Here is a 16,079-nt window from a genome sequence, read left to right as displayed (position 1 = left end):
GCTTTCTTCAGCCCGAACATCACAGCGACCAATGCCAACAGACATCGGCACACTTAGGGATCCACAGAGTCTTCGCAGCTTGCGTAACAGACCTCAGCAACTCAGCATTTTGGCTAATCTACTTTATTTACATATAAACACACACGGAGCACTGCAACATGGCTCCCTCTCTAGTATCAGGCAGCGAAGAGAAAAAGGACAATAGTCCCACTTCATGGAACACAGTAACACAAACATCCTGTCTCCGTCACTTCCTACACTGTGGAGTCAAAACATACACGATCATGTGATAAACAACAATCCCATGACTGCAATCATGGAGCAGGAATTCTAAAAGTTAGTGCCTGGATGGGTGACTGCCTGGGAACAATATGGACACTGCCTCAGCAGCATATAACAAATGTAAGAGAGAGAGAAAATACTGGTAATTATTTCTTAAATGTTAGAAATATAAGCTAACAGAGGCTTCCTGTTATTTCAGATTCTACAATGCTGTCAAGGTATGTTTTGATAGTTTGATATACAAAAACAAATGAAAAGAAGGAGGAGCACGGAGTATCTGCTCTCCAACAAGCTGATATCTTTGAGAACAAATGGAGGGCTGTGTGCAAAGCTGGGGAAGAGTGCATGATAATGTGACACTTTCTTCCTACATGTTAGCACAGCTGCCCTTCATTGTTTGCATCCAGAAGCATACCTAGGATCCCTTGTGCCCTTCATGAGGAGCTGTATCGGAAGTGTTGATTCTGCACTTCAGAACTGAAACAATACAGGCAGCCATGCCGTGGGGGGGGGCATTGAAACAATTAAGTCCAGGTTCTAAAATCACTTACCTGCACTACTGGCAGATTCAACAGAAAGGTTCACTTCTTTTTTTAAAAAAGGAGCATCAAGTGGATGCTCCAATCCACAAAAGCTTTTGCCCCTGCACCCAGAAGTGCTGGGGGCGTGCTTCTCTCCTCGACTATTGCTGCTGCTCCCGAGTCAGGCAGCCTCCCATTGAAATCAGGCAGCTGACAGGGACAACCCCAGCAAAAGCCCACCGCCACCACCCAGTGCCACGGCAGCACTGAGTGGCTGAGATGTGCCGCCACTGGAGCCCTGGAGGTGGGTGGGGAGTGTGAGAGGTGGAAGAAGAGGAGAGAGGTGCATCTGCTAAATCCTGCCTGGAGTTTGAGTCCTTTCTGGTCTGAGTGTGCCCCTGGCAGGGGTCAGCTTTGCCAACCACTCAGTGCGCCCCTCTTTGCATCACCATAAAATACCTTGCTGCAGCGGTAGCTGATGGAATGTCCCACTTCCCATCCAAGTAGATTTGTGATGGAGCCAGCTTCACTAGAGATGTTGACAATGGCAGCTTTGCTGCAGCTCATTCCTTTCTGGGGGCTTTCCCGAGATGGCTTCCTCAGCAAGGGCAGGAATGCCTGGAGAAGGAGTGGAATGAAGGCTCAACCTTATACTATGTGGGGAGATCTGTGTCGGAATTCAAGCCTTAGTCAGAGGAATTGGCCACTCTCCAGGTGCCCGGCTTGGATTCCTTGTTGATCTCCCCCATCAGCAGCTCCCGGCAAGACAAGGCGAGATCTCGGCGATCCTCCTCAAACGTGAGAAGAACACACCATTCCTCCCCTTCCCTCATTCCCAGGGAGGGGAGAGAGACAGACAGAAATGTATTTACATGCCTTTATTTCTGTCTTTCCAGCAGTACAGAGTCTGCACTCTCTCAACACCAACAGCAGAGAGAGAATAACTCCTCCCATGTACTTCCAGTACAGGGTCATGTGACACTCTGAGCTAACATCCGGTGCTCAGTGCACAGAATAGACTGTCCCTTTGTTCCCACGGTACAGTCCCAAAACATCAACATCCTGTTTGGCTTTCCAGCCATCTGGAGCACTCTTCAGCATTGCTCCTTTTTCGTAACAATCTGGTCCTCCTTTATTATAATTATAATTATAATTATTTAATACATTTATATACCACCCTTCATCCAAAGATCACAGGGCAGTTTACAATGTAAAACACAAAATTCATAATATTAAAATCCTAATAAAACTAATAAAAAATAATAATAAAACACAAACTTAAAAGGCCATAGATTGTTTAACAGCCAAAGGCCTGGTTGAAGGGGAATGTTTTCTCCTGGCTCCTAAAGGTGTGTAATGAGGGCTCTGGGCAAGCCACCCTGGAGAGATCATTCCACAAACTAGGAGCCACTACAGAAAAGGCCCGTTCTGGTGTTGCCACCCTTCAGACCTCTCGTGGAGGGGGCACATGAAGAAGGGTCTCAGATCATGATTGCGGAATCCAGGTAGGTTCATACGGAGAGGCAGTCTTTGAGGTATTGCTGGCCTGAGCTATTTAAGGTTTTATAGGTCAAAACTAGCACTCTGAATTGGGTCTGGGAACTAATTGGCAGTCAGTGCAGTCAGGCCAGGATTGGTGTTATATGCACTGGCGGAGGAACAGGGGTGTGGGGCAAGCACACCACCCCCGGCGGTACGATTCCAGTGGGGTTCCATCGCAGCTCCCCCCCCCCCCCGTGCTGGGTGCTACACCCCTGGGGCACGCGCCACGTCCCCATGGGCAGCATGTCATGTCCTTGGGATGTGCACCACGACCCTGGGACACACATCAGCCATGTCCCCGCCTGCTCTCCACCCCCTCCCCCTGCCGGAGCTTGAAGCTCCACCACTGGTTATATGCTGAGACTGTCTTGACCCAGTGAACAAGCCAACTGCTGAATTCTTCACCAGCTGAAGTTTCCAAACTGTCTTCAGAGGCAGCCCCACATATAACACATGAGCCTCAAGTGACAGCAATGGATCAAGGAGTACCCCCAAGCTACATACCTGCTCCTTCCAGAGGAAGTGTAACCCCATCAAGAGCTGCCCCCCTCCCATTCATCTGATCTAGGGAATTACCCACTAACAGTGCCTAAGTTGTATCTGAATTGAGCTTCCGTTGGTTGGCTCTCATTCAGTCCATCACTGAAGCAAAACAAAAGTCCAACCCATCCACTGCCACATCAGTGTCAGTTGAACATCTGTCTTTCGTCCAGCTGTTAAAGGTCCTGTACATTCGAGAAATCAAGCCTATTTATTTCATGAAATTTCTATACTGCTCAAGTGTAAAAACTAAACAAAAAACACTTTGCAAACAATGAACTCCTCACCAGAAACCACTTGTATAAATCATTCTGTTCTCTATAACTTAAGAGCTCTACAACATGCTGAGGAATGTCTGTGAAGAAGCATGTATCCAGGGATAGCCTTACCTGAGTGACTACCATGTGCCCAATCACATTGGTCCTATACACCTCAGACATACTCTCTGGTGTCTCATCTTCCATAGAAGCTGGCCTTGCAATCCCAGCATTGTTTATCAGAAGATTCAACCCGGCTCCTTTCAGATACTCAGTGACTCTGGCTGTAGCAGCCTTGATGCTGTTAGGCTCACAAGTGTCTATAGCAACAAAGAAATTATTGTAAAGGTGATTCTGCTGAACCGAGTTAACCAGTAACTAGTAAGGTCTAACAAGGTTGAACATCTATCTTAAGGGCAGAAATGACTCAGTAATATACAATGGAACCTCGGGTCCCAAATGCATTGGGAGCTGAACATTCTGACTCCCGAACGTGATTGGCTTCCAAAGAGCGTTTGATAACCAGAACAATCAAACAAACATCCGGTGCAGATTCCAATTGGCTGTTGGTAGCTCCTGCAGCCAATCGGAAGCAGTGCCTTGGTTCCCGAACCATTTTGGGAGTCAAATGGACTCCTGAAATGGATTAAGTTCGAAATCTGAGGTTCTACTGTACATGATTAATTAATAGCTGTTACATTTTATTTTATTTTATTTTATTTGCTAAGTATGTTAGTTGCATTTGATATGTCAGGCCTGGATATGTTTGCTAAATAAAGCAAACTTCCAATTACACTTCTGTATTGTCAATATCCTCAAATTATTTTTTATCATCTTGCTTTTGATATTTGAGATTCATTGGAGTAGCAACTAGATTACAATTATCTATGCCATTTGACTCTAGCAGAGCCTGAATTTTACTGCTTTGACTAATCAGAAAGAGCCTAATTCATCTCTGTCTATTTGCATGCCTAGGTAATTGTTCACTGTATCTAAATTTTTAATTTCAAATTGTGTTTTCAAACATTTTTCAGACTTGTTTTTCTGCTTATCTGAATCATAAATCAATAAAAGATCATCAACATAAACCACCAAATAAGTAATTCCATCATTGTCTCTACAAGTGTACAGACATTGATCAGCTTTGCTTTGCTCAAATCCAATATTTTTCAACACACTGTCTAATTTCTTGTTCCAACATCTAGCTGCCTGTTTCAAACCATAAATGGACCTTTTCAGTTTGCATACCAGATCTGGATCTTTCACAAAACCCTGTGGTTGAATCATGTATATTTCTTCTTCAAGTTCACCATATAAAAATGCAGTTTTGATATCAAAATGTGAAACCTTCATTTTCTTTTTTGCTGCTATTTTTTGTTGGTTTCTGCTTCCCTCACTGAGCAGCAGTTGCATGTCACAAGACAATGTTTTCATTCCACAGTTCAGTTACTGTTGGGTTCCCACGGGAAAGTGAGACTGGATGTGACGTACACTGGTTTCCTGTTTCTTTGTTCTGTCGTTTCTTTGTTGTGAGTTGCTCTCTGCTCTCACAGAGCCAAGATGTACATTTGTGTGTTCTCGGTATAGCGAAATAAAATAGCAATGTAGCCATACCAGCCTCATCCTTTCGTTGCGGACTACGAGATTACACACTGCTGGGCTCAGGATGACATGAGCCATATCAGCTCCAGATGGGCCGGAGCTGAATAAACTAACATTTTTAACAATAGCATAACATTAGAATATGTTACAGGAGCAAAAATTGATTCATAGTCTTCATTGTGCTTTTGTGCAAAACCCCTTGCAACCAATCTAGCTCTAAATATCTGTACTTGAGCTTCTTCCTTTTTTTTTATTTTAAACACCCACTTGGAACTGATGGGTTTTCTTCCTTCAGGTAAAGGTACAAGTTCCCAAGTTTCATTTTTATGCATTGCCTCCATTTCTTCTGACATACCGTATCTCTTTGTTGTTTGTGCAGGAGCATGATTGGTGGTTGATTGTGTAGCAGCTTGTTTTAAAATTCCATACATTTTAATTAGGAGCAACTGCATTTAAGAAGAGGAGAAAGGTTGGTCTACTTTATTGTCCCTTGAGGCAGATGGATCCCAACAAAAATTATGATGCCCCCAAAACAGAGCAGGAACCTGGGTAAGACATGGGAACTGCAAACTGCAAATGAGGAACCAATACAAATGAAACAGAGATCCTGTAAAATGGCCTTAAATGACAGCACCTTTCTCCATTAAGGAGAGAGAATCAAGGTGATAAGAGCACATACCCAGTGGGTTGATAACCACTCCCTCATGCTTGGCAGCCAAATTCTTCAAGGCCTGAAAAATAACAAAACACAGCAATGTGGACTGAATTGTTTGAAACAATGTAGGAAGTGTTACAGAAATTACAGGGGCGGGGAGGGGCACATCTTTAAAATTGTTAAATGTTATAAATATTATGCCTGAATCTATCCTTTCGACGACAGCTCAGGGAAGATACCTAGCTTTATAAATAATATAAAATCAACACATTTGCCAATTTCCTCCATTCCAATGCCATTTTGCCCTTGGAAAAAGGACCCTTTTCCCTGCCACCTCCCGCCATAATCCCTCAAGCGTGAGGACATGTACACACACCCCACCCAGGGGTGACAATTGCTGAGCTGGTTGTTGGCCAATGGAAACCAAATGTCATCACCGGACTTGCAGACATGCAAAGAAAGTTCTACAGTGGTACCTGGGGTTACATATGCTTCAGGTTACATACGCTTCAGGTTACACACTCCGCTAACCCAGAAATAGTGCTTCAGGTTAAGAACTTTGCTTCAGGATAAGAACAGAAATTGGGCTCCAGCGGCGCGGCAGCAGCAGGAGGCCCCATTAGCTAAAGTGATGCTTCAGGTTAAGAACAGTTTCAGGTTAAGTACAGACCTCCGGAACGAATTAAGTACTTAACCTGAGGTACCACTGTATTGTGCTTTGGTGAAGGGTACTTAAGAGGTGTTTGCCTATGCTAATCTTATACCTGGGTCTTGTCCTGACATGTCTGCTTATGTTAATCTTGTAGAACCCTCCCCTTTCTGACGTTTTAGTGAGGTAGCAATGATGTAGCAATGTTACTGTACGAACTGTATTCTGGGATATGGTGGGAAAGTTTTAAAAGTCAATGTCACCCCATGCTCGGGGTTCACTTGCTGCTGTTTGAACCTGTTGCGCAACAATAAATGCTCTAAGTCTGCTGTTTTGCTCCAAATCACTTGGCTGGAATTTCCTTCTTTTACTGACCGCATGGACCCAAGGGAGATGTACCCAGAATTTTCCTTATCAGAAGCAAAGAGTTTAAAAGCACTTCCTAGCAGGTGTCTTTGTTGCTGTTGTAATGGATTTGTACTGAGCTGTCTGCTTCTTCTCCCAGTACATAAATGTTCTTCAAAACTCCCACACTATTGAAAGTCCTCTCAGGCTACTGTCTCTGTCCTGGTACCCATTTTTCAACAACAGAATTTAGTACTTTCCTCTATGGAATGGGGAGGTTTCCCACTCTGTACCTTTCTGATATCATAGAATCGTAGAATGGTAGAATTGGAAGGGACCCCAAGGATGATCTAGTCCAACCCCCTGCAATGCAGGAATGTGCAACAGTCCCATACGGGGATTGAACCCGCAACCCTGGCATTATCAGAACCATGCTGTAACCAACTGAGTTACAGAAGCTGCCATGCCACCCTGTGCTTTTCCCAGGCTCTTGCTGGCAAGGGTTGCTGCTCTTCTCTCTCCTTTGCCTGCAGTAAGAAATCTAGTCTCTTCCCCCTTCCTGTGCTCCATAGCTGGATAAAAATGCAAACCCTGGAATAAAGGAAAGACAGGGATAGTGTTGTAAAGAAAAATCTGTCCTTTTTTCCCTTATGGGGTATCCAAGAGCCCATATAGAGTCCTTACGTAGGTTCCCTATTGGTAGGAGAAAATAACAGAGGTCAACCAGAGAATATTGAGAAGCAAAACAGCTAGTAAGCCTGATCTTTATTGATCTGTTGCAACAGGGTCCTCGCTCACCACATACAAGAGGGAGGAGGAACCCAGAACAATGGCGCTCAAGGCCTTATATTGTTATTTAGTCGTTTAGTCGTGTCTGACTCTTCGAGACCCCATGGACCAGAGCACGCCAGGCACTCCTGTCTTCCACTGCCTACCACAGTTTGGTCAAACTCGTGCTGGTAGCTTTGAGAACACTGTTATAGGCCTTATATAGACATTTTAAATTCCCTGCCCTGGAGCTCAAGACCACCCCTCCATACATCATACATACATCACAGAAGGGGTGTAACCTAAGACCACCCCCCAGATACATCATACCTACATCCCAGAAAAGGCGGTCTACAGCAGAAATCTGAGCGACTTGTTTATCTAGTCTGACAGGTTACCTGTTTAATGGTCACTTGATTGGATTGCCTGGGGAGCCTGGCCAGTCTTTTGTAATGATAAATACTTAGTTCCTGAGCCAGGTCATAAGCCCATACCCTATTCATATCTTAAATGTGCCCTTAAGACAGGATTTGTGAAGGGAAAAGACAATGAGGAGGTTTCCCACTTTGACCTTGCAGAGAAATAATTGAGGTCAATTTGTTCAGGATATTTTTCTGTGGGGTTTTCAGACATGTGGTTTATATAGTTATGTACAGTGGTACCTCGGGTTACATACGCTTCAGGTTACAGACTCCGCTAACCCAGAAATATTACCTCGGGTTAAGAACTTTGCTTCAGGATGAGAACAGAAATTGTGCTCCGCCAGTGTGGCAGCAGCAGGAGGCCCCATTAGCTAAAGTGATGCTTCAGGTTAAGAACAGTTTCAGGTTAAGAATGGACCTCTGGAACGAATTAAGTACTTAACCCAAGGTACCACTGTACGTGTTTGCTTGGTACATTTATGAACATTTATTACATATCTAAGACCTTAAAATTCTTATCACAATAGAAAAAAACTACCTGACCTGGTCTCTGATACACACACCATCCAAGTTTTTTCTCTATGGGGATGTATATCTTGATTTGTTGTTGCTCTGCAGAAGTGCCTGAACAACAGGAAGCTTAAGAAATCTTATCAGACACTTCCACATAAACCCTAGGCACAATTTCCCTGGCATCAGAGGGAATTCACTAGTTTAGGAACCCATCCTACAGGATTGCTGGCCCTTCCCTGGAGCTCACCTGAGCACTTGGTCCCTCTGGGTCCCGACAAGTGGCAAAGATCCATTCTGGCCTGTTGCTTTTCTCCACCAGCTGCTTGACCAGTTCTAAGCCAATGCCCCGGTTGGACCCAGTCACCAGGACAGAACGCGCATTCAGCATAGACATCTTCTAATGGATGAAACTCCAGTACTTTGGCCACCTCATGAGAAGAGAAGACTCCCTGGAAAAGACCCTGATGCTGGGAAAGATGGAGGGCACAAGGAGAAGGGGGCGACAGAGGATGAGATGGTTGGATAGTGTTTTCGAGGTTACCAGCATGAGTTTGACTAAACTGCGGGAGGTAGTGGAGGACAGAGGTGCCTGGCGTGCTCTGGTCCATGGGGTCACGAAGAGTCGGACACGACTAAACGACTAAACAACAACAACAACAACAACAATGGATGAAACGTTTAGCTTGCCTAACTCCCTAGCTCCTCTGCTGCAGTTCACACAAATGATTGTCCTCCTAAACCAGGTATGCTTTGCCAGCTGCTGGCAGCACAACAAAAAGAGGAACCGGTTTAGCGTACAATACCTCTACAAACAAGTCGAAGCAAGAGTAGTCAGCAGAATTGCTTGCCCAAAGGGGATTTGATTTGGGAGAAAAAGAAAATGGGGGTGGGGAATGTATGTGTAAGAGAGCAAGAGACAGGCAGAGACTGCCTGAAAACTTTGGAATTGTACAGTGTGCAGGTTATTTGCCTGCCGTTTGGAGTTTAACCCTCCATTCCACCCCCCAGCAGATATTGAGTCAATTCCTTGATTTCTGAGCCTAATGGAAAAACAATATTCCAAGGGCTCTTGCATAGCTTGGGGGCGGGGGGGGGGAATAAGCAGCTCACTGCAAATTTCAAGAGGGGAGATTTGGTAGGGCTTGCCAGAGCTGTGTGCCAAGGAAGGCTTGGCAACAATGTGTGAGATCAGTGTCTGCTCACCCCGCCCCTTTCCTTTCCCTCAACTGGAAAAAGAGAAGGGGGCTAAAGGAAAACAACAACCCAACTGCTTCTGTTTTGGATTTGCAGCTATAATTAGGTGTAAGTATGATGGCCCTTCCACACCATCATGATTTTATGAGGGAGGATTCAAGTGGGTACCTGGAAATTTAGGTGTGGATTAAAGCTTTTGTGCAACAAATTCACCTCAAATTGACTTTACAGTTAGAAAAGTGGCAGGGAAATGCACTGAAAACCATGAAATGAATGAAGTATAAATGTCCTGCAAACAAATCAGGATTGATGCAGGATGAAAGTTCATTATCCTATAATGTCCTTGCAAACAAATCAGAACTGCTCGATAAAGATCAGATGTAATCTAATCTCTGTGTAAACGTTATGGAACCAAATCAGGATGAATGCTACTAAGTAGGTCATTTGGAAGAGCCCTTAGTTAACTGAGGCAGCTCTTGTTCTGGCTTGTTAGAGATTAAGCATTTCTGGTTAACTGGCCAAGTATGGCCAGGGAGGGAAGTAGAAAAAAATTCCATAATGCTCTCAACGGGAGTTTCTTTGTGACGGATCTTCTTAACTAGGTCTACTTCGCCTTGGCTACTCCCATGGCTTGGCATACTTCCTTTTGGTGAGAGAATGGGTCTTTGCATAACTAAAGAGATGGTCAAGTGCAAGTGAGATGTTGGCGCAGAAATTCAATAACTGGAGATCCTTCTGAACCCCCTTCTTCTCTAGCTGGAAGTCATTTCATCAAGGTATCTGCATGTGAAAAAGAACAAAACTGTCAGCCTTGAAACGAGGGTGTTAAAAAGGGGCACAGAGGTCTAACCTGCTTTTTGTGCGGAGCAAAATCCTAATAGGGGAGGCTGATCTGTTCAAGTGTTAATTCTGTGAGTCTTCCGTCTCTTGCTCAGCCCATACTTTTGTGTGAATAAGCTTTATGTGATAGAAATGCCAGCGGTCTCATAGTCTTACAAACACAGAGACACCAGCCCTGCTGCGTATGGGCAAGGGGTCCTCTGGGATTGCTCCATCCACCCACCAGAAATATTTCTGGACTGATATACAGCCACAACTGGAAGAGGAGTTGGTTCTGTGCTGTTGCACAGTGTAATGGGATTGTGATCATGAAGGCACTATACAGTGTACAGATTTTGGAAAAAATAAATAAATAAAAATTTCAAATAAAAAGGAAGGGAGAAATGCTACCAGATTCCAGTGACCTTCAATCCTAGGAAACCAAACCCATGGTATGCATAACCTTTTACAAATAAGAAACTGGTCTGTTATGTAACACTTAGATTAGAATTTAGCCGTGGGATTGTGCTTCCTTGAACTGTACAACAAGGTATGCCTGAGCTAGAATGCAGGGAGAAATGGCAGCCTCTGTTCTGATTTATCTATGGAGTGGTTACATGACGATGAGGATTGTTGTAAACAAAAATCTGCCTCCCCCCCCTTATGTTGTATCCAAGAGCCCATATAGAGTCCTTACATAGGTTCCCTATTGGTAGGAGAAAATAACAGAGGCCAACCAGAGAATAATGAGAAGCAAAGCAGCTAGCAAGCCTGATCTTTATTGATCTGTTGCAACAAGGTCCTCACTCACCACATGCAGGAGGGAGGAGGAACCCAGAACCAAGGTATGCCTGCCCTTTCATCTCAGAGAGAACATACTGTACAGTGGTACCTCGGGTTAAGTACTTAATTCGTTCTGGAGGTCCATACTGAACCTGAAACTGTTCTTAACCTGAAGCATCACTTTAGCTAATGGGGCCTCCTGCTGCCACTGTGCCGCCATAGCACGATTTCTGTTCTCATCCTGAAGCAAAGTTCTTAACCCGGTACTATTTCTGGGTTAGCGGAGTCTGTAACCTGAAGCGTATGTAACCTGAAGCGTATGTAACCCGAGGTACCACTGTATAGACATTTTAAATTCCCTGCCCTGGAGCTCCTGACCATCCCTCCATACATCATACATACATTGCAGGAGGGGTGTAAACCCAAGACCACCACCCCACATACCTACATCACAGAAAGGTGGTCTAAAACAGAAATTTGAATGTTGTTTTTCCTGTCTGCCAGGTTATCTGTTTGCCTTTCCTGTTTGCCTTTCCTGATAGTCTGTCACCCAGTAAATGCTGATTACTCAATTCCTGAGACAATGGGAAGGCTCCCTGAAGGCTCCCTGACCCCCTTCCTCCTTGCAGAGAAAACACCTGGTCAGTTTGGGAATCAAAAATGGTTTCTGGTCGGTCTTCCTGTGCTGATCTATGTACGTGCTTGGTTGGTACACTTATGAACATTAAACATATATCTAAGACCTCAAAATTCCTATCACAGGATTCAAACATTCATCCTAATTTGCTTGCACGGAATTTGCTCATTCACTTTTCAACACATTTCCCTGTCACTTTCTTTAAAAGCCCTTAAAAGTGGGCTTGTTGTCCTATTGCAGTTCATCCACTTTAATTGCACAAAAAGTATGTGCTTGAATTCCTTCCACAAAAAAATTGACAGTCTGGAGGTTCCCATAGTTAAAACATCCACACACTGAATCTAGCAAAGGGTTCCGTCTACAGTGTCAAACAAGTAGGAAAGCTGTCGTCTCACCAGCAGGAGTGCCATGCAGCATGTATGGCCCTGGCACTGAAATTTGTGGGTGCCTGGTGCCTTCATGGGGAATGTTGTGGGTGCTCGGGTACCCAGCGCCCCAGGGAGTTGGCACCTATGCTCACCAGAGAAGAGTTCTCTCCCTTCAGTTCACAAAAAGGGTCACCATCAAAGAGATGAGAAAGACTGCTCAGATGAGGAGTCGCCTCACCAGGAGAGAATGTTCCCTTCCTGTTCCTGAAAGGCTCCTATCAGCGGTAATGATAAATTATCCAGCACCTTGAGGATGCTCTGCATACCGTATTGCAGAAAGATATCTGTGAGATAAGGGAAGGCAGGATAATGGTCCTGAGAGAGAACTTTAAAGCCTCACTGACACAGTCCTCAATGTGAGCGCAGAGAGGTTTCACTGCCTGAGGGATGTTAGCAATATTTGCCCCTCATTTACACAATTGTATATGAAATTGTAGTCCACAATGCTGTCCTCCTCATGTCCTCCTCAGGTACTGAATATTCTTCTAGAATTTATTCAGTCAAACGTGGTGCAAAACAAAAAGCTCAGGTTTAAAACAAAAGCAAAAGCCAGGCATCTTCAGGAATAGAGGAACACAGGGATATGCCTTTTACTCAGACTATTGGTCCATCTAGTTTTGCGCTGTCTGCATTGACTGGCATTTGCTCTCCATTGTTTCAGGCAGGGAGCATTCCCAGCCCTACCTGGAGATGCTGAGCATTGAACCTGGGGCCTTCTGCATGCAAAGCATATCGTCTAATACTGTGCTATAGGCATTTCTGAACTTGGGAGGTATAAGTTTTCTACTGTATTAAAAGGTTTGGGCCCAGTGCAGTGGAACCAGTCATGCTGCCCTAAGGTGTTAGGAGGTAGCAAGAGAGTGAGCATGTGAGAGTGTCTATGCGTGTGTCAATTGAAGAGAGGCAGATTTATATTTTTTGTTTACTTTGATATTTATATTTTGTTTATTCAATTTTGACATCCTGTTTAGTCATACTTCATATGTTTGTAAATTTGTTTTAGATAGATAATTCCAACATCTCACGCCACCAGTGAGTTGGAATATGCTGCAGCTATACTATTCTGCGGGTGGCGCTGTGGGTAAAACCTCAGTGCCTAGGACTTGCCGATCGTATGGTCGGCGGTTCGAATCCCCGCGGCGGGGTGAGCTCCCGTCTTTTGGTCCCTGCTCCTGCCCACCTAGCAGTTCGAAAGCACCCCTAAGTGCAAGTAGAAATAGGTACCACTTTATAGCGGGAAGGTAAACGGCGTTTCCGTGTGCTGCGCTGGTGCTGGCTCGCCAGAGCAGCTTCGTTACGCTGGCCACGTGACCCGGAAGTGTCTCCGGACAGCGCTGGCCCCCGGCCTCTTAAGTGAGATGGGCGCACAACCCTAGAGTCGGACACAACTGGCCCGTACGGGCAGGGGTACCTTTACCTTTACACTATTCTGCCACCAGATGGCAGCAGAGTTGGTAGAAACAGGCTACAGTTAGACGAGTTTACCACACTATGTTTGCAGTGGGCAGAAAGAGGCTGCAGTTATACTTTTTTGTCACCAGGTGACAGAAAAGTACTATTTAAGGACTTTACTGACGAAGTTTTAATACACAACAGAGAAAGAGGCGAACTGCAATTCCCAGAGACCCCAGCCAACAGGGATAAAGGCAAAGGATACTGGGAGCTATAGTAAGGGTACCAGACATCCCCATTTCCCGGGGACAGTCCCCAGATTTACAAATCAGTCCTCTTGACAAATCCTATCATTCCTATTGAAGTTGAAAAGTGTCCCTGGAAGCATTGGAAAAAATCTGGTAACCTTAAGCTATAGTCTATATTATATTAGCGACTCTTTAACTCTATTAGTCTAATAGAGTTCGTTTTATTCTGTTTTATTCTGAGGGAAGTGTGCCTGTGTTGGAAGGGCGAGGCAGGGGGAATCCCCCAAACAGACAAGCAGACATCCTAACCCTTTCTGAATTTAAGAGGCAATGAACAATTTAAGTTCAGCATGTACATATAGCACAGCCCTGCAAGGTAGCATCACCATCTATCCTGTAATAATCTGCTGAGAGGGGCCAGTGCTAGGAAAGGGAAAACAGTCAGCAGCAGGAGTGTAGGCATGTCCCAATGGCTGTCATGTCCATAGCAATCTCACCCAGAAAAGCCAATCCAGACTTAGCTCCCAGAATGCACTGCTACACTGAGCACCACACACATGACCTATTAGTAACCAAAACACATGCTGCATAGCTCCCCACACCCCATAAGCAACTATACTTAGCAGCAACTTGTGGCATCTCAACCACAGGTGGATCATCACTGCCCCAACACACAAAAATGCCTACAGCCCCATCACACACCAATGATACCATGGAACCAGAGAGCACAGTGCAAAAAACTGCTCCTTATTGACATGAAAGAAACAATTAAGCAACATACCAAAGGAGAAAAGGAGTTCATAGTAGCAAAGATTTCTGCAATCCTCGCTCCCCACCAACCCCCAGTGGGCACCCCATAGATCAGTGGTCCAGACATGACAAGGAACAGTCAAACCTCAAGGGCTTGGCAGGCAGGTGGGGCTGCATGAGCAAAGACAGCTGGGGGCAGAAATGCAAGCCAGATCAGACCTGCTGCTGGCGCAACGACCAAGTGCACCAGTGGCACCTTGCAAGAAGACTGCATAGCCAGGGAGATCCACACAGGCAGACATGCCAGGCAGGCCACTGTGATCACCAGCCACTTGCGCCAGCTTATAGAGAAGCAGGGAGAGTTCACCTGCTCCATCTGTGATGGAGAACCCACATTTCTTACCACATGCAGGATCTGATTGCTCCAGCCCAAGGAGGCAGCAAAGAGTCTCTCAGTGCCTGTGGATGTGGTGCCACAGCACTGAGTGTGCAAACCTGCACCACCAGATCTCCATTACCCACCTGGAGTGTGGTGAAGCAACTGCCACCTCTGGCCACATGCACCAACCAGCCTCCTACACTCCACAGTTGCCACAAAGCAACAAGACCTCAGCGACAGCTCTGGCTGCAGGACATACACATGTGGACAGCTGGACAGTGACCTCCACAACCAAGACACCCACATTCTTCACTACAAGTGCATGATACACTAGCACTAGAGTTTCCGCCATAAGGCTCCCACCACCACCAATCCCCTTCTCCTCCTTGCCAATACTACCTGCCAAGGACTCAGTCTGTGTCTCTAACAGGGTAGCAGCATCACTCACCCTGTCATCCTCAGCAACTAGGCTGGGTCGACCGCCAAAATTGCTAGGGGTGGAAACTCCCTTCCCCCAAGACTTTCACACACACTGGAGGTGGCTGTTCCTCCTGATTCTCTTCCATAATTCCAAGGCCCAGCTTTGAAGGTGGCCTTGGGCAGCAGTTGGGGGTGTGCTGCAGGTTGGAGTTGTGGCACTTCAGTATCCTATGGAGGGGTACCTGTGACATGGTGGAGATGGCACTGAGAAAGGCAGCTGTTGGGAGGGTAAGCACCAAATCTATGGTGGCTGCTGATCTGCGGAGGAGCAGCATGCCTGTATGCACAGAGAAGAGAGCAGGACTGTCAACACCATGGACAGCTCACAAGCTCATTGTCCTGGACCAGTGTCCCACATACCCTTGGAGGACCTGCCCAAAGTGCTGGATGGAGCTGTCACAAACAAGGGGAGCACACCCACCTGCAGGGCTCAAAGATTAATGGGAGAGAAGAAGCAGCCAGCCACCACAGCAATGGCACAGCTGTTCCCCACAGGACTGGGCTCCTTTGGGAGGATGTGCAAGATACAAATTAAATAAAGGAATAAATATAAAAAAATCTCTGCAACCTTAACCCCTTGACTGCACAAAGACAGCATTCCTCCAAGTTTCCCAAATTTCCTGTCCCAGATGCTATCCAAGTGGTGGCCGCAGTGAGTCTCCTTCCCCCTGCTCCTGCCAAAGCCCAGCAGCTCAGGTGGACAGGCAGGAAGGCAAAGCCCCAGCTAACCCAGCTGCCCCATCCTCTTCTAATGAATATATTGTTCTGTAGCATGAACTAGCTTCCACATGCAAGACCTTCTCATGAGGTTTAATCTAGGAAAGGTGAAACTGAAATGTTTTTTATTACTCTTTAAAGCAGAAGTAGCTGACC

General features: G+C 45.6%; 1 protein-coding gene and 1 long non-coding RNA gene across 5 annotated transcripts in view; one reads left to right on the top strand and one right to left on the bottom strand.

The window, feature by feature from the left end:
• LOC310768446 (C-signal-like) overlaps positions 1-8,507 on the bottom strand; it is an 11,468-nt gene extending 2,961 nt beyond the window's left edge. Inside the window, exons 1-4 of the mRNA XM_083626559.1 lie at positions 8,344-8,507; positions 5,424-5,475; positions 3,275-3,462; positions 1,263-1,421 (exon numbers count right to left, since the gene is read on the bottom strand). Coding sequence (XP_083482685.1) covers positions 1,263-1,421; positions 3,275-3,462; positions 5,424-5,475; positions 8,344-8,490 — 546 coding nt within the window. The 5' untranslated portion in view covers positions 8,491-8,507. The remainder of the gene's footprint in view (positions 1-1,262; positions 1,422-3,274; positions 3,463-5,423; positions 5,476-8,343) is intronic.
• Positions 1-16,079, top strand: part of LOC310768458 — a 21,465-nt gene extending 5,386 nt beyond the window's left edge. Inside the window, exon 4 of one of the 4 annotated variants that reach the window (XR_014551324.1) lies at positions 16,065-16,079. This is a non-coding gene — a long non-coding RNA (uncharacterized lncRNA). Of the gene's footprint in view, positions 1-481; positions 1,257-5,123; positions 5,411-10,046; positions 10,062-16,064 lie in introns of those variants that run through there. The other 3 variants (XR_014551325.1, XR_014551326.1, XR_014551327.1) reach the window with 3 other exon arrangements.

This window comes from Podarcis filfolensis (genome assembly GCF_964270895.1).
Source record: "Podarcis filfolensis genome assembly, chromosome: 8".
In the NCBI taxonomy this organism is placed as follows: Eukaryota; Metazoa; Chordata; class Lepidosauria; order Squamata; family Lacertidae; genus Podarcis; species Podarcis filfolensis.
The sequence above is the reverse complement of the archived record's forward strand: the minus strand, read 5'-3'. Positions and strand labels throughout refer to the sequence as shown.